We start from the raw sequence: 25,564 nt of genomic DNA, 5'->3' as shown, positions 1-25,564 counted from the left end.
GAAAGGGAAATCTCAGAAGTATGTATGTTCTTCTAAAATTGCACCATGGTTCCCATAACATTTTTTACCTTATGTACCACAGGTGTGTTTTACAGGAACACTAGTTGGGTTTTGAACATCTAATATACAAAGTGATTTTGTCTTTGCATTCACAATGTATTTTGCCAAGTTTACAGGAACTGTAATATGTAGAACTGAATTAAGGTTTCATAGCTCAGTTGGTTAGAGCAGTTCTAATGATGCCAAGGTTGTGGGTTCAATCCCTCCACGGCCATTCACTTGGGAGCTGCACTCAGTGACCCTTTCCACCTCAGAATATTCTGCATAATCCTGTGTGATCTAGCTAGTGAATATAAAGCATGCATATGAGTCACATGTCTACTACAAAGATAAAAATACTAATAAGCCCACCATACATTCAGAGATGATCACAAACAAAACAAATTTGGAATGCAATGCAATCTACAGAAAACAATTCTAACATGCACCAGCTAGACTACCAGGGCATCAGGGTTGTCCTGGTTATTTTCCAAATAACCAAGGGTGATATTGATGCTTGATTTTTTTTTTTTTTAGCTTGTCTGAACTGGGACAAAGCCTAACACATGTCAGTTACCCATACAGTGCTACATACCACTGTCTGAGGGAAAAGAAAAGGAAGATGGCAGAACTAGTTTATTGTACTAGAAAGCCTAGAGTATGGGTGTTTTGATATGAGAGGGATTGACCATATCTACGTTAATGAAACTACTTCATCCACCTTAAAAAAAAACCCACTGTCATCCATTTTTAATGACAAAGATTGTTCAGTGGGGATACTGCAACACGCATATATCAAACCAGGAGTCCCGTGGAAAAGAAATATACACGGACGGATTCTTGCTAGATGTTTCAGAGATGTTTATTTCCCCAGCCACATGGCCGGGCTCTGCTGAGGGACTGTTACAGTCAGGGCCCGAGCTGCTTTGCCCGCGCAGGGGAACACAAACCAACCAATGGGGAACGAGGCTGAGCAGGGGCAGGGAAACCCCGTGCCTCCCTCAGGGCTACATGGCGCGGGGGAGGGTCCCCAACATCTCACCCGTTTTATTTTAATAAAAGGAGAATGAAGACAACTGGATAAACATAACAAGAACAGTTTCAAAACAAAACAAGCCACCCTCCTGAGTCTTTAAATGTCCAAACAAATTCTGTGGAACATCTCAGGGCTGACAGAAGGGAGACAGAACTCTCTGGACATGCCTGTGGGGAAACTGAGGCAGGAGAGGGTTCAATCTCTTCCCTCCCCCTTTTCATCCCCCCATCGGCATCGGAGAGGAATTGTAGGGGAAACAATTGGCAAAGGCAGGGTTTTGTGAGGGAAACCATGGATGAAAAAACGGATTGGGAATAAACTGGGGATAGGGTAAACTTAGGAAAGGGTTCATATTGGGTATAGGGTAGAAGGGGAAATTAGGCTGTGGGTAGGGAAATTGCTGGAATGGATATTGTTTATAATTTTGTGCATAACGGCTGCCTTTGACGGGAATACCTCCAGGCCCAGTAACATTCGCTGCTTGTAAACCCTTCTTTCCTTGCACTATATCAAATTGAACAACTTCCCCATCTCCTACACTTTGCAGGTAATTTTTAGGGTTATTCCTTTTAATGGCAGTTCTATGGATGAATAAATCTTCCCCTGTATCATCTCGTGTTATAAATCCATAGTTGTTTTTTACATTGTACCATTTCACAGTTCCTGTGACTTTCGTTGCTAGAACGTCTCCCATCACGTGCTTGCGTGTCTGTCGTGGCTGCTGGTCCCGCGTGGCCGCCGCCTCGCCGACTCTGACGTCTCGGTCAGGCCCCCGCGCCGCGGCCGCTCTGCGCTCTCTGCACGGCCCCGCTCCGGCGCGTGTCTGGGCTCTGCGCGGCTCCGCTCCGCAAACTCCACGCTGCTTCGAGAGCGGCCCCGTTCCGGCTCGGCGCTGCGCTGCGCGGCTTCTCGTGTCGCTGTGGAAACCGCCGCTTCTCCCTGCATAGGGCTCTCCGAGCCGTATGCACAGAGCGGGCTTCCACGCTGACCTCCGGTTCCTGGCTGCTCGTGGCCCACGGCACCCATGGCGCCTGCGGCGTCGCTCCCTCACTCGCAGCCGGGTGGCCGGGGACCCCGAGACAGGGATGGGGTCCGCGGTAAGGCGCACGCTCCCGAGGGGGCCGGGCACATCCAGCGCAGGCACCTCCGCTGGCACGGCTGCAGTCATACACTCCTGGGGTGGCTGCCACGCGGTCTCGGCCACGGGAGAAGTATGATCTTCTGCTTTAGGGGTAATGGGATCATACAGATGCTCCTGAAGAGCGTCACTGATTATAAAGGATCCACGGAGAGCTTCTATCGCTAGTCCATCCCTTAGCTTATCACAGATCTCGTTCCAGAAACACTCCTGAGAATATCCAGGAGGTTTGATATCAAAAAGTAAGTCTCGAGAAATATAGGGGAACTCTTTGAAAAGCCAGATAAAAAAGTGTTCAAGATCTCCCGGTTCCAATACTTTTTTGTTTTGTTGTTCAAGGATCCCTTTTACTTCTAGATACATTTTTTTCTGTGGCTCAGAGAGCCCCATTTCCCACGATTCTTCCATAGTCCAGATATGCAATAGCAAAACAAAACCAAGAAGAGGAATCCAAAGTTTCCAGGGTTTACTCACACAAATCAGTCGCGGGGATCGTTCTGCTCGCAATCTTCCACCATATGTTACAGTGGGGATACTGCAACACGCATATATCAAACCAGGAGTCCCGTGGAAAAGAAATATATACGGACGGATTCTTGCTAGATGTTTCAGAGATGTTTATTTCCCCAGCCGCATGGCCGGGCTCTGCTGAGGGACTGTTACAGTCGGGGCCCGAGCTGCTTTGCCCGCGCAGGGGAACACAAACCAACCAATGGGGAACGAGGCTGAGCAGGGGCAGGGAAACCCCGTGCCTCCCTCAGGGCTACAGGGCGCGGGGGAGGGTCCCCAACAAAAGATGACAAGATGGAAAGTAATTGCATGAGCATATTACAGTGTGCTGATGCTTTGGCCAATGAGGACTGAATTCAAGACTGAACTATATCTCAGTGTATTATCCTCAGTTTAGGTATCTGAATTCTGCTACATCAGTTCATCATATACACTACAGGCAACCTTAAATCTTTGAATTTCCTAACTTTACAATATACTGGAAGCTATACTTATTTTACATAAGGGGTTTATGTTTCAGTAAGTTTCTAGCTCAGGTATTTCTCTGAGTAGGCAAAGAAACATGTGAAGCAGTCCTCCTTTTTCTTATAGCTGCAGCTGTGCCTTGACATCCATGAAGTACACAACTTCCAAAAAAAACAAGCATGGAGTGATGTTGAAGACTGGTGTCTCTCCCTTCTGCTCCTGTGTCCTCCGAGTCTGTTCTCTCCCTAACTCCTGTACAAAAAGTTGCTCCTTACTGTCTGGTGCCCTCTACTGCTTCATCGCAAGTACAGAGTATGGCACATTTTTCCCCTTCATTCTGCGGCCTCTGTCAACAAAATCAGGACCCAGAGTCCCTGGGGACAGGGATCTCACCATGATTAGTTGACACTATTGGCAAACCCTTTCCAGATCCAATGAACTTCCTCCCCAGTACAAATCCTGATCCCTTAGTTTGTCCATACCCTTCTTGGATCCACTCAGAGAGTGTGTGTGCAAATTACAGAAAGGAGGCTAGTACCAGACATGTGTAGAAAACCCTCACACAAGACCAGAGAACAGAACGATGTCAATACAGCCCTCTTCCTTTCCTAGCCTTTGCGAAGATCCCAGCTCTCACACAGTTACCAAGGGTGAAATGGCTGAAACACTGCCAGAAAGGAGGAAGCCATTTAAGCTGCAACGCCTGAACGCATTCCTTCTTTCATACTGCAGTCCAACCTACCATGCTCAACATCAGGAATATAGGGCTGGTAGAAGCCTCCAGCAACCATTTACTTCACTCCTTGTAAACACTACCTAGACACAAAAGGCATTTATTTCACCACACTGCTCAACTGTTTTAAGTCTTATCACAGAACACCTTGCTGCATTTTTTTCACTATACATTTTCTTCCACAGGAAACCCAACCTGATTTCACACAGATTAAGTCACTGACTTTAGTCTCTCTTCACACCACATTTCACAGATACTAACAGGTTAGCTTGAGTTTTCTCTTCTGCTCTCACGCATGCAGAGCAGTATCCTATGTCCTGGAAAGTCAGATGTGAGAACAGCTTAACTATTTTTCAACTACTTTTTAACATTATTCCTTCCAAAAGAGCTGGCAAGCATTTTAAGTTATGCTAGGGATAAACATAAAGCAAATGGGAGAGATGCTGTTACTTAAAAATCCAAGTTAGAGAAGTTCACAGACTTAAATTTTTCCATCATAAATAAAATCTATATCTACATACAAAACTTGGCTTCGACAACCCAAGAAAGAACTAGGAAGAACGCCAAACAGGAGTCTTACAGCATATACAATTAAGATTTTAAGTTTGAAAACTACTTTCTGCTCATGTACTATAGAGGTCTACTTTACTGCAGTAAAGGCAAAAAAACCCAACCAATCAACCCAGAATGAATTTGGAATTTTGACTGGATGACTGAACTGCACTTTGCCATGTTGAAGTAGAAGCAGGCACAATTGACAATTCCTTCTTCACAACCAACATATTAGTGTTAATGGTCAGAACATATATTAGCTCAGACTAATGTTAGATTCAAGAACTTGATTTTTTTTTTTCTCAGCTACTGAAAGTCCTTCAGAGACAAGGATATGTAAGGCTTAGTAATTTGCAAGGAACCATAATCTTCCCTTGAAAACAACTGTACCAAATAGAGACTTGGAAAACATATTTTTGACCACAAGACTAGCACATTAATATGCAACATTTTTTTCTTGTGCAGTATTTGCACCTATCTTGGATAGAGAAGACAGAATGGTTTTTAGTTTGAACTCAGAAGCTATTTATTTAATCACACTAGTGTGAGCTGATGTTATATGACTCTAACAAATGTCACTGACTTAACTATGGCACTGAAATCCTGCCTAAAGGATATTATGGAAGAAAAAGTAGGGCAGACAGTGGGAATTTAAAGAGCCTCCAGAGCCTTGCCTGTACTTTGCATTACTGTCTTTGTGCCAAAAGTGTTTCTGAAGCTGAAACACAGCTTCCTGTGTTTATGAAACTCTACAGCCATTTAAAAACAAATTCAGATTATAATAAAATTCACTGATAATGCTCCTTAAAAAGCAAAGTGACAGCACTTCTAAGCATGTAGGAAGCACTATTATCAGTGCTAAGTTATCCAATATAATCATAATTTACCTACTAAAAGATCACAAAAAAGTTCAATTCTAACATGCTCCTCATAAAATTGATGGCCGCAATTTGCAATTTCAAGTTACAAAACAAATAGCTAGCATCCAAATTCTCTATTTTGGTGCATATACAGAGCCACTTTGGTAAAAGAAGTCACAAATTTCTGAGTATAAAGTAGAGTATAAACCAACTCAGAGACAATGGTAGGACATGAATTTTTTCCAAGGATAAAAAAAAAAAAAAAAAAAAAAAAAAAAAAAAATCATTGATGATATAGGCATGATTAAGCTTATAGGCTGGAAATGAACTGAGAAAAGTAAAGTTTACAGTAACTGTTCAACTTCCCAAATCCCTTCAAGAATCAGTCCTAGCACTCTCAGGGGCTATGCAGAAAACGCTAATGCGGTGGTTTCAACATTGTTGACTACGGTATCAATCACAGCTCAAAATGACAACCCAGCAGACTGCTCTTCCCCAGCTACACTGACCTCATTTGATGAGTTCAGGATCAGTCCCAGATCTGGTGTTTTCCCATGACTAAAAATAACCAAGCAATTACTTTACAAAAAGTGTTAATCTGTACCGTCATTTCCACACAACAGGGCACAGACATACCATTAGCCTCTTGGCAGATGAATACCTAGGTATGACAAGATTACATAAGGGAAATTGCAATAAACTTTTCTGTATCTAAATAAAGGATTATCTATTTCTACATTGTTTCACAACTCAGTTAAGACTCTGAGTTACTCTAGATCAATACTGATTTTCTAAAGCACTAGAAATGTTTTTTTGCATGTAATCACCCCCACTGCTCTGGTTCACACAAGTGAAAGCCGTTTTTCTAATTTAAACTTTAAGCACTTGTGCTTTTCATTCTTTTGATTACACCTATCAGCACAATTAACATTAAGTAAAGTCCCTGCAGAATGAAAGAAAATTTAAGCTATCAAAATTAGAGATAAACTCACAACTTCAGGAAAATGAATTTAAGGAGGCAGCAGCATAGCATGTTTTAAGGAACACCAACGTAGTTGAACATGTGGCTAAAACTAAACTTGAAATGGTACTTTAAAGCTACCCTAGCAGTGAAAAACCATTTGCTGGTCAACAGAATAGAACAGCACCTTAACAGAACCACTTCAGTTGCTGCTGGTTAAAATCATCCATGTGAACTCAATCTTTTATGCTTCACTGCAAGACAGAAAATACCGCACCTCAAGTGCCTCATACCAGCTCTAAGAGCTGCTGGAGCTCCACATTTTCAAAAGACACACAAACTGCACTTATATAAATCTTGGCAGTCACCATATCAAGGACCTATTTGAGTGTTTCCTGTCATGTTAAGCAGTTTTCCTGCAATTAAGCAGCAAAGATACCTCCTCAGGGACGTGCCTAGGACATTGCACACCATTGTTTCACGAACAGCTTAAGTGCAACCTATCAGAGCCTATCTGAAAACATCTTGCCAAGCTGAAAACAAACCAGAGAACAACGGGCAGCATCCAGCACTTTCATTAGCTAAAAATATGTCTCCACCCTTTGAGAGGCACAAAGTCCTTCTGCTGCTTGCTGAGCAGTTAAAGGAATTCTCTTTCCAGGCACTCCTAACCAAACTGCACAACTGAAGACCATTTTGTCAAACGCTGCCTGACAGGTACCAGTGCTCCCCTTGAGGAGTGACTCCTTGTCATGCCTGCTGTGGAGACCAAGCAGTTCCTGTGGAGAAGGTTTGAAACACTCAGCCTATCATTCCTTGCACTTCATGTTCCCTTGGGTCTCTTCTGTACAAGCTAACAAACTACAGAGATGGCAAGCAGATTTTTGCCTAACTGGGCAGCAGGCTAGGAGGGAGGGAGGGAAAGAAGACTACAGAAATTTTATTGCAGAGCTGATACCTCAGGTAAATGTGGTTCACTGGGGTATACCTACAACTTACCTCAAGGACCAAAACCCATATGTGAGGTTAATCCCTGAGAAAAATCTCCAAATATGAACACCTTTACTTGTGCAACTAACAAAGGCAACAAGAAAAATATTCACTGCACATTATACATGCATCTTGCCTTCCTTGATCTTAAATCCTAACTGAGTTCCCTTCTGAAATAAAGAAATACAGGTTTAATATAGTTATGCTACTCATTTCATATCAGGACCTTTTATCTTTTTAACTGGCAAAATGTCTTAACTTGGTGAGTTAAGCAGGTGGCAGATTGTACAGTAATATTTGCGGAAATAAGCAAGCAATATTATATTAGATACACAGCACAGCCATGATTATGGCTAAGAAAAGCAAATTTTTTCTAGTCTTCTGTTTTAATTGGAGTAGAATAAATTGCAACTGGCTTTATAAGAAAGTTATTCTTTTGCAGTAAACATTTCCAATAATCCTGTATTACCACTGAAAATGTCTGAAAAGGCTTAGCACAAACTCTATTCTTGTAATAAATACAAATGTAACATTTTTAATAGCTTAGATGCTTCTGCTATAAGCAGTATCTGAGAGTCTGAAATTATTATTACAGAAGTTAAGCAATTAATGAGTACTATTTGTAATACTGTTACTTTTCTACCGAAGGACTGCTAGTTCTCTTTGAGAAAAGGATGAGCTTTCATTAAAAGACTTTCACCACAGATGTTCCCAGCTGTTCTGTTTCCTGCCTAACGAGAAGTATTTCCACAACATCACATACAAACTGTTTACCCAAGGATCCTGAGGAAGATCTTTTACTCGCTATAAGTGTACAAGCAGCACACTATCATGACAAGAAGTAGGAAATACAAATTTAACCAAGAGTTGAACACAGGACTCCAGGTTATTAATGCCCTTGCTACAACCACTAGACATCAGTAAAGATGATACCAATGAAAGGTTCATAAATGGAAACTGTAAAGAAACATCATGTCCAGATACAACTCAGGTTATTTAAGGTGAGTTATTTCCACATCTGAGTATCTGGACAGCTAAATTAAATGGGATTTTTTTTTTTACACTATTTAAAGATGTAAGTTACACTGCCAATACATTCATTTTCCAGAAGATCAAATGCTATTTCGTCATTCCTGTAGGAGAGAGAACAGAAACAATACTCCATGACCTAGAAAAGTAATGGGGAAAAGCACTGCTGGTGGACATGGTTAGAAAGGTGCTGGAGACACACCTCTAATTTTTTTTGTTGTTAACAGTAACAACTTGTAACTTGTTACTGTTTCACTGTAACAACACTATTCCAGCTAGCCAGCTTGACCAATGCAGCCTTCACAGAATTTCTTTCTGGAAAACAAGCTAGGAGAGATAGGGTCTGCTTGCAAATAATTCTCCAAATAAGTTAGGTTTTAGAATGATATTGGATGAAACAGTCAAGAGCTGTTTGAAACACCAATGTCCCTAAAGACATCAAATCCATCACCTTTGGACCCATGTTATCCCTATGAATTGCAATACTGAGAGATTATAATTTAAAATAAAAACAGTAGGGATGCTGCTTCACTATCTGACATTAAATTAATAGCAAATCTCTATAAATGGAAATCACCTCTTCTTGCCCTTCACGGCAATGAGTGGTAGGTGTGGTCCCAATCTACATATTACTTAACATACAGTGAAATTAACTGGAGATGGAAGAAACTCTATTCTCCTTCACACATCAGAGTTTCCTGTGCCAGCAAAGAAAGAAGGGTAACACAAAACAGTGAGACAACTGGCTGCAAATACTCAAAACGTTGCATTCTACACTGAAAATGGTATGTTCCTCAAAAAAAACCTATAGCTGTTATGTTTTAGAAAGTTCAGATTAGAAGGGTTGAGTAAGTAGTAATACTTCATTTGTCTTAATGCTGCAAGCCATTTCTACTATGGTAACAGATTCATTCACACAAACTGCAAAACTGGAAGAGGCAGCTTTTAGAAGTTTAAGCCTTGTTTTAGCACACTGGAAATCCCCTGAAGCAATTTAAAAGCTATTCAAGTTTTTAAGTGTAAGTGTAGCTGCCTGTCATTTTCAAACCCTAACCTACTTCACAGCAACAGAACTTGCAGCCAGACCCTATTAGACACGTCAAGTGGGAAAAAATGCACACTTAGAATATGCAGTGGTATTCGCAGAGATTATTTGTTATGTCCTTTATATTTCCTCTCCAATTAACTTTTCTTCTATGAAGCTGAGCTTGAATAAACAATTCTATTTCATATTGACAAATACCTGAGGCATCCTCCATATATAATTAATCCCTTTAAGTGAAGGAATAACAAAATCCAACGTCACTTGCTACAGTGGAGTAGAATGCAAGTTGCCATGCATCTGCTTTTCAGCAGCACACCAGTTGTTCTGTCTCCAGATTTTTTTTGGGAAAAGCTCCCCATTTCAGTCAATTTTCATACTTTATTAAATACATGCACAGGTTAAGTGTTAACATCACATATAGGCGACTCTGTTTTGACTCTGGCATGTTTTCTGTTGGGTTGGGGGGGGTTCTTTTGTTGTTTGGGGGGGGGTTTGGAAGGTCATTTCTGCTTCTGAAGCTTTCTCTGAAAATACTAGTGCTATCTTCATTTTATAGCTACTGTAAATGCATCCATTGCATGAGACTTGCATACAGTACAAACTGTACTGACAAACCCCAAAACACAGAGCCAAGACACTTGAAAATAAAATCGCCATTTAGTTATCATGTACATGTCTACTGAAGCCATGACCTATTAAGACTGGAATCAGGCACATCAGGCAGGTCATTTAGTACCCAGTCTTAAATAGATTAAGTCAGGAGCAGAATCTCATTGACTTAAACAGGAACATGATTAAATTCAAAATCCTCCATGACGAATGGTTTCCAGCTATTCAACTTCTTTTGCTCAGAACAGATAAGCTGGCTTTACTTCAGAACTATTTTTTTCCTTGGTGGGTGACATAAATATTTAACATACTTGCCCTGTATAAAATTTCTTCAGCAGACTTCTAGATTTAGAATACTTAATAGGATTCAGTGTGTTGGGTATCTTTCTATGCCACTGTAGTGGCAGACATTAACCAGTACTTCACTTATTCTTTAGGGGGACGGGAAAAAAGCTGTGTGAACAGTTAAGCAACTCATAACACCTCAGGCTTTCAGAATCCTTTTTTAAGAGCACTGCTTTGCAACCCACAGAAGTAATTTTATACTTCCCAATGTGATCTGAAGAATAACTCTGGGAAGAAGTCATTGAAAAAGATGTCAGCTGCTCAAATAAACATATCTATGATGTCTGCTTGCTATTAGCACGGAAGTTTTTAAAACTGGTATTGCTGAAAAGACTTGTTTAGTAAGCAATGGAAGTCACCAGCAAGACAGGAGCACCAAGTGCAGTTTGCTTAAGGGAAGGAAAGAAAGAGTAAAAGCAGCAAGAAGGGCTGGATGAAAACATTTTGAGACAAAACAGTACACAAACCTTGACAAATTCTCAACAAAAAGCACAAGAGCTTTGACATCCATTTGCAAAGCTAGTTTCTTGTCTGGACTTTTATCTTTATACAAGAGAAAACATAAGCAACTCAAAATTACTATTTAGAGTAATTCATAAAAGAATGTCTTTCTCTCACAGTTTATACAGAACTGATGACCTACACAGAGATGATAATTTACTCTGTCACACCACTGATGCATGAAGAACATAAGAGCACTTTAGTCATTCTGGTAAAAATCCTAAATGGTTCAATAAAGGAAGCAAATATAGTATTTCATCACTGAAAGACTGTGGTTCCCACTCTCCTCTGCCATGTTTATGCAATTCTGAAGTGTTAAGATTTTTCACAGTTACTTGCTACAAGTAAGTTTTATAAGTCACAGGATGGGTAAATAAATTATTTCCTGAAGGTTTCAGGAATTTATTTTGCTGAAGAGGGCACCCATTACAAACAGCTAACAATGCAGGTATAGTATACTTCCAGCTGCTGAGAAAAATTATACTTTGATGTCTGCCTGCATTTAAGGAGAGAAGAAACTTCTGGGTATCATAACCTTGAAGTACTGTAGAGCTGAATGACCTTAAAAAACACTTTAAGTATTACGTAAATTTCACCTGGATTTATTCCATTCCTAGGGGAAAAAAATCTGATTTTATTTGGCTTCCCCTGAATAGACTGCATGCTTTATGTTGTAACATATCTGAATTACTCTAGGTACTTCAACACCTTCCCATGGATGAGAATGCAAGTAGTGCAAACACATCCAGCCCAAGGATCCATTTAATGCTAAGTGCAATGACCAACTTAGAGTAATATAAGACCAGTGTAAACAACTCTATGTCCCCCCACACTCCATGTGAAGAAGCTGCATCAGGCTGCTGCGAAGTATCCTTGAGTCAGAATGAAAACCCAAGAACAAGTTCTATCCTCTTCCTCCCAACAGTGCTTACATTCCAACTTCACCAAATTACTGCACTGCAACTGTCAGGCAGGACATGGCAACAGAAGAATCCAACCTGACCTGGGCTCTAAATTACTTTAAAACTCTACATTTCAACAATTGCCACAAGTATCTCAAGGATGGTCTTCAGTCATAAAGGCAGTTGATCTATGCTATGATCGAAGGGAGCAAAGAATGAAATCCATGATAAGGCTTATTAGAAGTGCAATCTACGTCAAAACCGGAATTCAGTATTGTTTACATAACACTCATACATATTCAAATTCCTACACGGACCCTGAAATTCCTTTCTGCAATTACCCCTTCCCTTATTTATTGACACACTTCCTACTACTTATTGTGCCTATCGCTTATGTGACCTTGGAAAGAAGCCACATGTCATTTTTATCAAATTAAACCACTACCAGAAAAGACAGTCATATAGATGCTGAAAAATTAAATATGGCTCCTCTTCGCATTTAACAATAACAATAAAAAATAACCTTTTATGTTTGTGATATACACTGTCATTGCCTGATATACTGTTGCTGAGTTTTACAAACCTGAAATAATCACTAACAAGCTTTGATGCATTCTGCTGTTTCAAAAACTGCAGTATTATCTATACATACTTGCATTCTCCACTACAGACTATGACCTGGTTTTCCTGTGCCCTACTTTTTTGGTATATTCAGCTCTAGCTAACCACTGGTCAGCTTTCTGCTAACATACTGACTTCCTACAAGACACAGGGACAGCAAAGCAGAAGCGGGAAATCAGGCAAAAACCTCTCTAAGCTTCAATGCTGTACATACTGTACATAGAGAAAACACACAGAAGGTCTATTCAGCACTTCTTATTTAATGAATTGCTCCTTAACTAGAACACAGGGCTTGCAATCTATTTTACACGTATTTCACAGAGACATCCTTCAGGCAGGTTTTGCTTTCACATCCACTCAAATGAAATTAAACCACAAATTCATTCTTCCAATTGTAAAATTCTCTTGATACATGAACTGACATTTATTTTTCAAATAAATTTTTTTACAAATTTCAGTAGCACTTAATGAACATTTGGAAGACTGAATGTTATCTCCCCTCACCTTCTCTTTAAGGATTTTTTGGTCCTGGAGTATGTGTTACGTAGAAATTTCACATTATTTATATAGTTATATGCACAAAGACACCCTTTACATAAGAATTTTTGGCATCAAGGTATTTAAATCCTAGTTTAAAGCCAATGCAAGCAACCTGCAAACAGAAGCCTATATTGTACAGTTGGCCTGTATTATGTTCATAAATGAATTTATCGTCCCAGAAGAATTCCAAAGCTGGATTTACTTTGGCAAGGATAAGAAATTACAAAGCAAATGGTTTAAGCTGCCATGTGAAAAGACAGGACAGTAAGGAAAGCTGACTGGTAGCACTGAACTCCAAAAAAATAAAAGCAGAAAGGGTGGTATTCAAGTGAGAGAGGAAATTCCTGAGTGAAGAGCTTCTGCAAAACTAGCTTATGTAGCTGCTTGCTCCCCTCTAAGTAAAATGCAAGAAAATTACAAATAGTGTACTGGAGAAAATACTTATGTAACATGCAAGATGTTCTTGGGGTCTCTAGATGTCATGTAGCTCGGTTCAAACAAACAAACAACTTCCAAGCCTCAGCCCCAAAATGACACATGTATGTCCTGGAATAAAGCTCACCTTCCATAAATTTGCTTTATTTGCTTTTCCTGACACTGAAGATGAAAATCAGGTCAGATGCAGCTGAGAATTTTGTAAATCTTTTTGTTTGTTGTGTTTTTTTGTGTGTGTATGAATTAAACACACACACAGAGTTGTCCTCAATGTCTCAAAACTTTGTATCTTTTAGGTTTGTCTTGAAACAAGAGGCACAAAAGTTTGTTTGTTCCACTTGCAAAAAAGATGTATTTAGCACAACATCTGTGATAAGAGATACCTACAGGTAAGTATTCAAGTATTTCCCACAGACAGAAAGCCACACCATGACAGCCTGTATTCATTCCACTTCCCTCTCTGCTTTCCCCCTTGCACCCTATCAAGACACAGAAAACACAGTGCTCCCAGCAGATAATCATTAAAATTATTGGATAAATATTTAATATCACAGACTTCCTGATACTATTTTTGGATTTGTGCAAGGAAAAGAGCAAATCCCAATTTGCATTTCATAAATAGAAAAACCATCTTCCAAACAAGCAGCTCAGCATGCATGCAGAGACTTAGAATATGAAACTACTTCGCTTAAAAGTCAGACTTCTGTCTGAAATTCAAACACTTTCATGCCCAGTACAGTTCTTATTCACTAAAAATAAGATGCTGTTGAAGTAAACAAGATATTCACTCAATGCATGCTCTGATCACCGTATTTAAAATACACAAACCTGTATGAAATATAACAGTGCTTTTCTTGTAGCCAGAAGGTAGACGAATGTTTCGAAGCAACCCCTTTGCTGTCAGCCTTATGCGCATGTTGGATAAGGAAAATTTCGGGGACCATAACATGTCTTCAGTGCAATTGGAAGACAAACAAGCAAGAAACAGCCTCCATGTACTGTCACATACTATGTTTTTAAATTGCTACTGGCAGAAGTGAGCAATTCTTGCTAAAGAAAGCATGCTTGAAGAAATAATCAGGTCTTCATTCCTTTGCTGTTATTCCTTATGCACAGACAAGCAAAAAATCAGTAAAAGCAGATATCCACAATGTAAATGCTGCTGGCAGCTTCTCCTCACCAGATGTTCTGAAAACAAAGCTTGCCCTCAGAATAAAACCGACTTAGTGATTTCGAAAACCAGCAGCCTCTGAATTGCATCACAGTACCGATGCTCAATCTGCTATGGGACTCTGTGGGCTGGGAACTGGAAAAGGAGAAGTGGGAGGAGGAGGATGAAGAGGGAGGAGGAGGAAGTGGGTGGTCTCACCAGCTGAATATATCATCCGGCAATGTCACAGTCCATGAAATTTTTCTTTGGAAACTGTAAGAAACATTATTTGAATATTCCTGGAGGCATATTTCAGCTTTGCTCTCCAAAAATCTTTTCAGGTGCACTTCTTAAAACTGTTTTTTTCAATCAAATATTATGTTAACATTTAAAGTGTTAACAAATCCAAAGACACATCTATTCTCTAAGAACAATTCAGTATTTGAGAGCTGCTTAAGGGAAATTCTGCTTAGCTTGGCAGCTCAATGCTGCAGATGCTTCCATTCATCATCAGAGGAGAAAGACTCAGGCATTAATTCATATTAAAACAGTTCTCTGCCAGCTGGGTTTTGAAGGCACCCAAACACTGACGCAAATAAGCAGTGTTGTGGGAATTCTTACAAAATAGATGTTCTTCCCATCTTTGATTAGCCCTCATATGAAAAGTTTCTTCTTACTATTTAATGAGCCGAAAAGTTTTGCATATACTTGGTGAAGTCCACTGCCATTAGTAAAAATTAAATTAAAAATAAATTTAGAAAATAAAGGAGTAAATCTTTTACAGATTAGAAAATGCCACACTTTTTATTTGCGACCATGGCTAGACATACATGCACTGGCCACCTTCCTGTGCAAAAAGAAACATTTCACTACTTTTCCTGAGGGGAGCAGCTGCTTTACCAGGCAGCCAGTGGAGCAGGGACCACCCACATACTCTCAGCCAGTGCTGGAGACAAGATACTGGCAACTCATACTTCTTTGGGGTTGTTTGAAGAGCTAGCCTCCACAGACTTTGTAACTCTTGGAGACAACAACATTAGGTACTTTTTCATTGATTCTCCACTTCTACCACTTCAGCAAACCCCAGCCAATGTTGTCTAACATCTATACCTTTGAACAGTTTTTCCACTTCCAGAAACAATTAACCGAACTTACTCCAAAGCAGGTATAAGCCAAATCAAGTATCACAGTGACAGCTGTCATTCCAGCAGTGCCTTATCTGTCCTCTCTTTACCTTCACAAATCTAGTTTTTATATTTTAATAGCGTGTCTTACTTGCTCAAGGTGTATAACACTTTAAATTCACAGTGCTTTTGTAGCACATCAGCTAGAACTAAAAATAGCATGTTGTTGCTGTATCCGGGTATCTCTACCACCACGCAGAGCCTGGTGCAGTGACAGTGAAGCAGATGCTCACTGTATGTAGACCAAAAGAGCTGCAGCCCAGCACCGAGACAGTCAGACCTGTCGAGCCAACCTCCACGGCAGACTGTGTGAGAATACCCTGGCATGTTTTCAAAGCGGGCACCAAAATATTTATTTCCCAGCACAGTGATGAAACACCAACTCTGAATTACTATAATACATCTTCAGTCCACACAAACCCATTCAAAATAAGTACAAAGACAGTAAATTAGGTTTTTTTGTTTGGTTCCCAGGGCAGCCTCTGCACACAGCAGGGCATGCATGTCATTACTGTGATAAAACCTCATCTATTCCTTCTAGTCTGAAGAGCTTTGGCACTAGCAATGCATGTTCATCTATCTTTCCAACAGCCTGCAGTTCCAGACTCTTTCCTAATCCAATACTATTATCAAAGATATTGCCCCTTTCTTGGCTGCATTATTATGATGCTTGAAAACCACACTAAGCAGTAAACCAGAAGGCTTGTTACAGCACAGTACAGTAGACTTGTGTATTCACACATGCACAGTTCATTAGCACATCTCATCAAATATTATCTCATTATTGTCAAATCCTTTCTTAATTAAGGCATTTTGAGATTTTGACTGGGCTTACAGTCTTCAAACATCATTCAGCACCTAGCGACACCAGGTTTTACCCTTTTGCTAGGGCACCTACAAGAACTCCCTTTTATTTACCTTCTGTTTCCACATTTCTCCACGGGAGAAACTGCCTTATGTAGTAAGTATTTTCTCATCTTCCCAATTCGATGCTCTCAAAAAGGTGGAAACAGTCCAATCAGGCTGAAAAACCCTCCAAACCACCACAAACTGACAAAACACATCCAAAAAACAACCCACCACTTCTCCCCATCCTTGCAATAGTGCTTAGGAGAAAGCTAAAGAACTCCTCATTAGCTGTAAAACCAGAGAAGATGGAACACCCTGCTGAAACCTCACTTCCTTCCTAGGAATAGGAGCTGGAACAAAGAATCTCTATAGGACAAAGATGATGTAATGAACCGGTTTGGAAACTGCGGAAGGAATGAATCACCATACAAAATATGAGCAGATAAAGCTCTATATGGGCATCAAAATCCTTGCAGGAAAGACCAAAACTCCTCTTACAGTGATACACAAATAGTACTTTTACTGCCTCTTCTTTCCTGCTCTTTGTTTGGGTGAAAATAGGCCATGAAGAAACAGACACATCATATTATTTGTAAATAACCTTCTGATTTGATAAAAATGCCTTTCTAGCCTCTAGAGTTTTAATTCTGTTAAACCCCAGAAACCTGAAACAAGTCTGCATTATTCAGAAGCAGACCTGACAGCACTAATGAAAAGCAATGGATGCATGTCTCATCTAGTGCCATCTAGTACCCAAAGCTTAGAGAGCTCTGACAGCAGCCAGCAAGAGGACTGCCCATGCCAGTCTGAACAGCTTCCACGAGAGACTTAACTTGCAGCAAGGTTCCTCCAGTATAATCTTTCCAGAGCTCAGTGTCACACCACAGCATACTCCACTGTGGTGGCTGTGCATGTGCTAGCATGGTTCCCTGGCTCAGGAAAACAGCACCTTCCAGTCTTGTTTGTACTCCCACGATAGTCATCCAGTGCCTCGTGCTGGCAGACTACAAAGTCAGGGTATAATCCATAGGATCTTAACACAGCATGCCAGGAACATGCACTGTCTACATTTCATGCATAACATGAGGATCACAGAGAGGTCTTTTTCTTTCCTGACATTAGAGAAGGGCAACAGAAAACAGCACCAGAAAACAGCAGAATAAAATAGGAAGCAATATACAGAGGACAAAAGGACAGACAGATTTTATGTACTAGCACCTTACTGCTGGCTTCCCTCAGACTCCAAGGGAAGAGCTGGTGATCAACATGGACAAAGGGGCTCTATCCTGTTTCCACGTAATTCAGTCTAGGTTGCTAAATGCATCACTACCTGATGACACCATCAGTCTGATGGAGGGGCCAGACCTATTTTAACCCCAGAAGATTTAGTGTATCTGCCACTCCCTGGGAACATTAGTAACATGACAAAAAAGGAGCAAAGTGTACTGGCATCTGTAAGCTTTCAATTCAGCGTCATGAGGCCAAATCCACAGTGTCTGCGTTTCTGCTGTCCCTTTCCCTCTTTCCTCCTCCAACAATCACTAAGAATGCCACTGGAACACAGTTAACTGTCTCACTGTATAAGTCTAAATCAGGAGCTGGATATTTAGATCCAAGAAGCCCATGTAAAGGACACTTGGCTCCATGTCACAGAACAGCAAGAGCAGTGCAGAGCAGATGGATTTTCCTGGCATGTTTTACTTCAAGAAGAACTGAAGGGTGATTGCTTATGCAAAGAGATGCAAGAAGCAGGAACCTACTAAGAGCCAAAGGGTCATCTGTGTCCTCATTTTTATTTCTGGAAAATGATTGCCCCCAGTCCACTTTCCTGTGATCACCTTGCTCTAGCCAGTGCTCCAGTATGAAAAGCTAATCTTCCTATAAGCAACAATACCTGCTGCCACAATAAATGCAAACTGCAGCTTCAAGACTAATTTTAAGCTCAAATCCTCTTCTGAAGAAAAAAGGAAACATCTTCTTTCCTTGGAGCAGGAACTAAAATCCTAAATAATTTACATTTCTTCTTTCCGAACACAGAAGCTTTTAATCATTATAAATTCAGCAGCCTGTCAAACTGAAGGTGATGCTGCAGTGGATTCCCAGGCAAACTGCTACAGGAATCAGGCTGATCTGTGTCTCCCTCATGCAACAGTGCATGCATTATCTGCACTCTTTTACAATTGAGAACAGCCACAAAACACTGCAAGAATCATTTCATTTTTAACTTGTGAGTTAAGGAAGTGCATTTTCAAGATGTCCCTTTCAAAATGGCATTTTTGTTAGACTGCATCAGTCAAAATCCTACAAAGCTGCTACTCTATAACAGTGTACAATATCACCAACATTAGGGTAACATGCCCTAAAATATGAAACTTCAACAATGCATCCAGATGTGACAAAAACTCGCAACCACCTTTTTGCTAGGGACTTCTGTGGTTCAGAAACAGGGTAGGTGTATGCTTAAGTTTTTGTGAGCTCAAGCCTCAAGGAACAGGGGAAAAATAAATGCTTAATCCAGGGCCATAGCTTACAGATTTATTAATTATTTATTTACACAATACTGATTTAGATTCACTGTGCAAGTGTATTTCATCCATGGCCGCACAACAATACCCAGAGACCCTCTAATAAAGAGCAGCATTGCAAATTAGGTCAATTTAGGCAAGTATATGCCCTAAGACATGCTAGTGGTTTATCTGGAGAGCACAAAGCACATTCAAGATAACTCACAGTCTTTTGCTTACCTCTGTGGGCTTTGTATGCTCTCCATTACCCCAGACATGCAGACAAAAAAGGCAGATGTACAAGTTGTTTAACCATCTTTGACACAAGACCATGAGTTTCGTGTTTCTGAGACAGTTCAGTGATCTTTCAAGTATTATGTCCATTTAACACCCCAACAGAGTCCAATGAACTCCGGCTCCCAACATGGGAATTTTCTCTATCACTTGGACTGAGCTGATGTGATCTGTAGAAATCCCTTTCAGCTGCCCTCTCTACTCACAAAGAGGCTGGCCTATCCAATATTTAGACAAGTGTGAGAAAACCAAAGCTTAGTGTTGTTCTCCTGTGTGGCTTGTTATTGTGAAACATCAAAATAAATACCAGGGAAGAGAACCACAGATGTTCTTCCCCACAACAGAATAAACACCACAGAAATAAACTACAAATATTCCTGCTGTAGAAAGCCTACATACTTCTGCATCAGCAGTTGTCTGGAGTATGGATGTGTGGAGCTGGAGAGCAAGTTTCTCACAGAAGTTTGGAACTAAATAATAATAAACATTCTGAAATATCTAACTTGTAATCCAGAACACAGCTCCTTACTTAGAAGCATTAAAGAGAAGAAACAGACCTTGTAGTGTGAAAACCATTTTGGTTGGGCTACAAAAGGCATTAATGAATGAGCGTCTGTCACTACAGGAAAACTGACAGAATTCACACCAAGTCCTCATTGCTGGGATTTGAAATATAATCCCAAAATTTTCAGTCCACTGATTCAAGAAACTGCCCACAGAATACAAATACCACTGGGATTACACAGCTCATATGTCACTCAAGCAAACCTTGGGGGTTTTTTGTAAATTCCTTGGGTTTTTTGTAAAAATATCTGTTGAAAGCACAGGGAACAGTGCTGATTGTTACCACGGAACAGCAGACAACCTCCCCAAATTGTTAACTTTCAGAAGATCAAGTTTGAGAAGGACACAAGGAACATGAATGCAAATACACTGACAGACTTACCTAACAGCTGAAGGGACCAACCTGGAATACATTAAGACTATGTTGTCATGTACCTCTGGTTTTTTTGTCTATCCTATTGTCAATCCTATTGTCTATTCTAACAAACATATTACGTCAGGAAAACACCATTTGTTTAAAAATAAAAACAAACAAACAAAAAAAACCCACTCAAAACAGATGACTTCTAATTTAGGGTGGCATTCGCCGAACATCAGCACCAGCCATTTCACTTTGAAGACTTCTGGAGCATTCTAGTTCTCACCCAAGAAATTAAATCCTTAGATCCAGCTGTTGTACTATACTTTATTTAGTAACAGTGGAAAAATCTGACCAAGAAGGCAACAGCTATTGTGTTTCAAAGATTATTTCAGCTTTATAGATATTCCCTTAACTCTTCAAAATAAGTATCATTATATGTCCCCAATGAACACATTTATTAAGAAATTCCAAATCACATACATTTAGATTAATTCTGCATTTATTTATACAGAAACGGCAAAACAAATGCCAGCTTTCATAGTTAGTTCACATGCAGTAGCTACACTACTTAGTAGCTTTGCTGTCTGTTTATAAGAGCATTAGCCTGAAGGTATTCTAAGGCTAGATCACGAGACAATTGAGTCATTCAGATAGTTCATAGTTCACATGGATGAAAAAAACATCTAAAAAAAGACTATAGCCAGCTTTTTATTGCAGCTTGAAAGGCAACAAAATAGTCCAGCCACAGTAAAATATCTGCAAAAAGAGGTTTAAGCCTGATCTCTGTTGCTTTTCAAGGGATAAAGGGAAAATACTAATTTACATTGTTCAACTCCCAGAATTTCCAGAGTGTAAAACATTAAGTAAATTAAATGAATGCAAAATCTAATCTTGTACCTGCATCACCCCACAGCATGCAAAAGTGTTCTAAGCTCTTCTGCAGGATTTCCTGGCTTTTCTTTTGGAGATAGGGACAGAGACAGAAAAACTGATGAACCCGACTTATTTACAGATGCCGAAGCTCTTAACACCAGAGACTGAGAATCCAGTCTATCCAATACACCTACATTGAAATTCCCAGTTACAATTAGTCAGAAGCCCCACTTCTGCAATGTGGAAGACGTGGACCTCTTGGCTGCTAGGGCATATATATTCACATATCTATCAAGGCCTTTTCAAGTCTCCAAGCAACACCACTGCCTGCACAGTTTCTTCTACACTTACAAAAACCCTTACAAGCAAATACACACCAAGCCCCAATCAATAACAAACCCCAAAAGATCTGCTGATCAAATACGAAAGGAGGAACAGAGCCCTAATAATTTATTTGAGCAGATATGCCCCATCAGGAGGGGTAATTTGCCATACATTGCTGAATGCTACAGACAGTCAGCTGAAGACCTAAATATTTGGCATTCATAACAATGTGCATCAGATGTCAGAACAGTCTTCCTAATTTTTAAAGGAAATATACATTTTGATACAGTATAACATATTTTAAATATTAGGTCTTTTTTGTTGTTGTCAAAGCACAGAGTGTGATACATATTAATCCTTGTTTTTCAGACATGGAAAGTGCAAATATGTTGAGGGTAACCTATTCTATCGAAGAATCTACAATGTAAGAACTATTTCCTCTGAGTTGCAAAAGGGATGACTAAGAGCATGAAAGAAAGCAGGGTAAACTGAACCTTAAAGTGTGCCTCCCACTTTTGTCTGAACCAGAGTCTTTTGTTAGCAAAAGCATCCTCTCCCAGTATTAAGGGTTAGAGGGAAGAGCCATCCGCCACCTTTAACAACCTGTTCCAAGGGACAACTTCATGGACTGTTATATTTATCCTTTATTTTTCCATTTGAGCTTGATGAGCACTATTACTCACTTTTGCAGTAAGCCCCCTGAACAAATTTCTTCCCTCCTCCAGTGTTATATTTTCTCAAAAATGGTTGAACTAAAACAAACAGCCTTTCTTTATGAGAGTAAGAAAACCATGATGGAGCATGTACCATTATTTGATAAAGCTTCTTTGGTTTTCATGGCTGCTACAGACTCTAGTAACCATTTCCACTCTGCATACTCCAGCACAGTGCTACAAGATACGACATCAATCACACTTTACAGGTGTATCCAGCAGCTGTCCTTCCAATGGGCTTATGCTGCACGTATAAGTGTAACTGGTTATCCATAATACACCATAGACCCCTTTCAGGGTCATGGAACAACAGGATAAGCCAAATATTCACATGCTTTATTCCCAAAATGATTGCTTTACCTTTGGAACTGCCAAACAGGGTATTTGCTTCAGCTTGGCTTACATAGGTTCAGAGATTACTGTGTTGTAATTTATCCTTAACATTTGGCCAATAACAGAGACCTGAGACGTGAATACCCACTGCATCCACACACACTGCACTGTAATATACAACAGAGGGATTAGACATAGGCACCTTCTCCTACAGGGAGGGCTGAAGAAAAAAGGAAACAGCACTAACTATGAATTTCAGAGACAGTTTTGCATCCAGTTCAAAATTCCATCTCATAAGAGGCAACATTTTTATTCATATTTACATTAAAACATTACAGTAAGTCCACATGAACATCCTTACTTGAAGTTAGCAAGTTAAGAAGTATAATAAAACATATTATTCCCAAGAAGTTAATTCTGCCTTAGCTTTAAAGCCGGTGCTGAAGAAATATACCACAGAACCTGTAAATTTATTTGATGCACTGAGCATCAGCCATGAAAAACAAAGCATTCAGAAAAAGAAGCCTTGTGAATGTTTTAACACAAACAAGAAATTAACAGCTGCAAACAGGCAAGTCTCTCCAGTTTTACAGGCACACTAACAGTATGTTGTGACTTGCTTCGTGTCAAGCCGATTCTGGCTGTGCACCATTGCTGTAAATGAATGGAAAATGGAGAAACAGCATCAAAAGTAAGGGATCAGACAGCATATCTAGAAAAGCCTGCTATTTTTTCAGCCTTGAAGAAAGGCTTGTCAAAGGCAGCATGAACAACTGAGCTAGACACTTAGTCAATACCTTAATATTGTAATCAATTATCAGAGTCCTGCTGCAACAAATTAGTCCTGGGCACATGGGCAGGAAATAGAAGTAGTGTTGGAACTTCTCACTGGATAAGGCTAAAAACTGCAGACTTAACTATGGCACTGAAATAAAAGAACAAAAGCTTTATACTAGCTGCAGTCACTTGAACAAAGCTTCACTATAGTATCAAAGCCAAAAGGAAAAAAAAAATAGAAGATAGCGGGTCTCATTCTACATGGTACTGGCTGGCATTACTTCAGTTCATTTCAAAAAAGATCATTTGTCTTTTCTTAAAATGTAAGACATTGTACTGCAGAATATCCAAGCAGTCACACAGTATTTTTATTCTGTAAGAACTATCTGCAACTGTAAGGATAGAAAAAAAACTTCTCAAAAATGCAAAATACTCCACCAGAAAGCTCTGCATTCATAAATGGGAAATTATACTAATGCTCTTTACAAATTAGAAATGTATTAAGTTGAATGCCTCACATCTCCAGTTTAGGAAACTGACTCAGTACAGTAAGCAGTTCAGGTTTGTTAAGACAAACACTGAAATACAGCCATTTTTACTGGCAGAAGTCTGAGTAAAGAGCATTTACTAAAGAATTGCTAAATTACAGCAAATTTGGAGTTTATGACTGTGTTTTTAAGGCATCAAATCCAACACTTCAAAGTTACGTAGCTACATGCTTTATTAGGTCAGAAAAGATGAATCATAAGCAAAATTCTACTAAACCAGTAAAAAGGGGAGGGAACACTACTTTTCTGCATGGAAAGTAGAGAGAATGTGCACACTAAGTTTAGAGGGAAATAAAGTTATATGTTGAGACTATTGTAAGCTAGCATAAGAGAAATTTACTCTTCTAGTTTCTAGTCCAGAAACAGATTTTATTGCTTATTAGGAGTTTCCTCAATTGAGCTGATCAAGACATTATGTTGCTAGCTGAACCATGACCTACATGCTTATACAACAGACTATGTTTGAGCTCTGGGAACTCAGTGTCAGGCTTTACCTAAACTAACATTAGTTCAGCCAAGTATCAATAAAAGCAGCAAACAGAACAAGCACTTTGGGCAAAGTCTGACAGAAGCCCTGACTCTTAACAGAAGATATCGAACTACTCTGTCACAATTAATATGCAGACATTTGACAAGAAAGAGAGTAAAAGACAAAAGCATTAAACGCACATGATGACTACAGGAAATTTAAAAAATACTGCCACAGTACCAGAGTTACAGATCAGAACTGATTTGTCCAGTCATTTCAGACTCAAATTTACAACATCTGCTTGGCTACAGCACCTCTTTCAGAAAGACATCTGCTATTCACTCAGGGGACACAGGGCTTTCCAGTGATCTTCAGTATCTTTAAAAAAGGGCTTTTCAACAAGTAATTAATTACGAGTAGCTTTTAATTCAACAAATATACACTCATTCTTGGGAAGCTAATTTAGACTGCCAACTCTCTTGAAAAGACCTGGAAACTGCTGCAAGTAGAAGCATCATCTGAGGACTTTTCAGTCTCTTGGCAGATAGAAATTAGCACCAGGTGTCCGGACTGGCACAAACACCAAAAACAAACCCAATATGAACTCCTTAAAACTCTGCCAGATTTTGAAATGCCATCTGCCACTTAATCAGCTGCGATTTCTCCCTCTGCCATAAGAGCAGACACATACATCAACATGCTCCGATAACTTCAACTTCTTATACAAATGCAGTCTACAGTGATACACAAAGACAGCTCACACCCACAGGTTATCTACAATGAACATCCCAGAAAAGGAAGGCTCTGCAGGATTTTTTTTTTTTTTTTTTTTTTTTTGTAAAGCTGCAACACACGAGTTCATTCATTTCTTACTTTGGCTAAAAAGTAAAAATTACACCCTAATTTCCTTTCCATACTTTCCATACTTTTTTTTAATACAGTTTAAAGCTCCTTAGGTTTCATTGGAAACAGCGTGACAGAACAGACTGCATAGCCTAAGACTTGGGTAGCCAGAAGACAGGAAGTAAACAAAACCCAGGAAAATAGGCTTTTTTCCATATTCCTTGAAACTAGAGTCAGTGATAGTTTACAGAATTATCCATGTATCTGTTCTTCCCAGAAAAGAACCAATATACTAATATAATACATTAACTTAATTTGAGTTGCACCACATATAATATAAAATGCATTCAGAAAACTCACCAGGACCCAAACAAGATATGCTTTGGTGTGCATTTCTTCCAGGAGTACCTGCAGAAAGGAAACAAACAACAAAAAAAAAAATTGTACTTCAAGCCAGTAAGGCTGCC

At 39.7% G+C, this 25,564-nt stretch overlaps 1 protein-coding gene across 7 annotated transcripts in view; it reads right to left on the bottom strand.

Moving 5' to 3' along the window:
* The window catches only part of MTUS1 (microtubule associated scaffold protein 1), a 121,176-nt gene that overhangs the window by 38,015 nt on the left and 57,597 nt on the right, over positions 1–25,564 (bottom strand). For 6 of the 7 annotated variants that reach the window (XM_069013971.1, XM_069013970.1, XM_069013969.1 and 3 more), the window contains one exon: positions 25,458–25,505. In XM_069013971.1, the coding sequence (XP_068870072.1) occupies positions 25,458–25,505 (48 nt within the window). Of the gene's footprint in view, positions 1–14,139; positions 14,591–25,457; positions 25,506–25,564 lie in introns of those variants that run through there. The other variant, XM_069013977.1, reaches the window with a different exon arrangement.

This window comes from Aphelocoma coerulescens, chromosome 4 (assembly GCF_041296385.1).
Source record: "Aphelocoma coerulescens isolate FSJ_1873_10779 chromosome 4, UR_Acoe_1.0, whole genome shotgun sequence".
Lineage (NCBI taxonomy): Eukaryota > Metazoa > Chordata > Aves > Passeriformes > Corvidae > Aphelocoma > Aphelocoma coerulescens.
The sequence above is the reverse complement of the archived record's forward strand: the minus strand, read 5'-3'. Positions and strand labels throughout refer to the sequence as shown.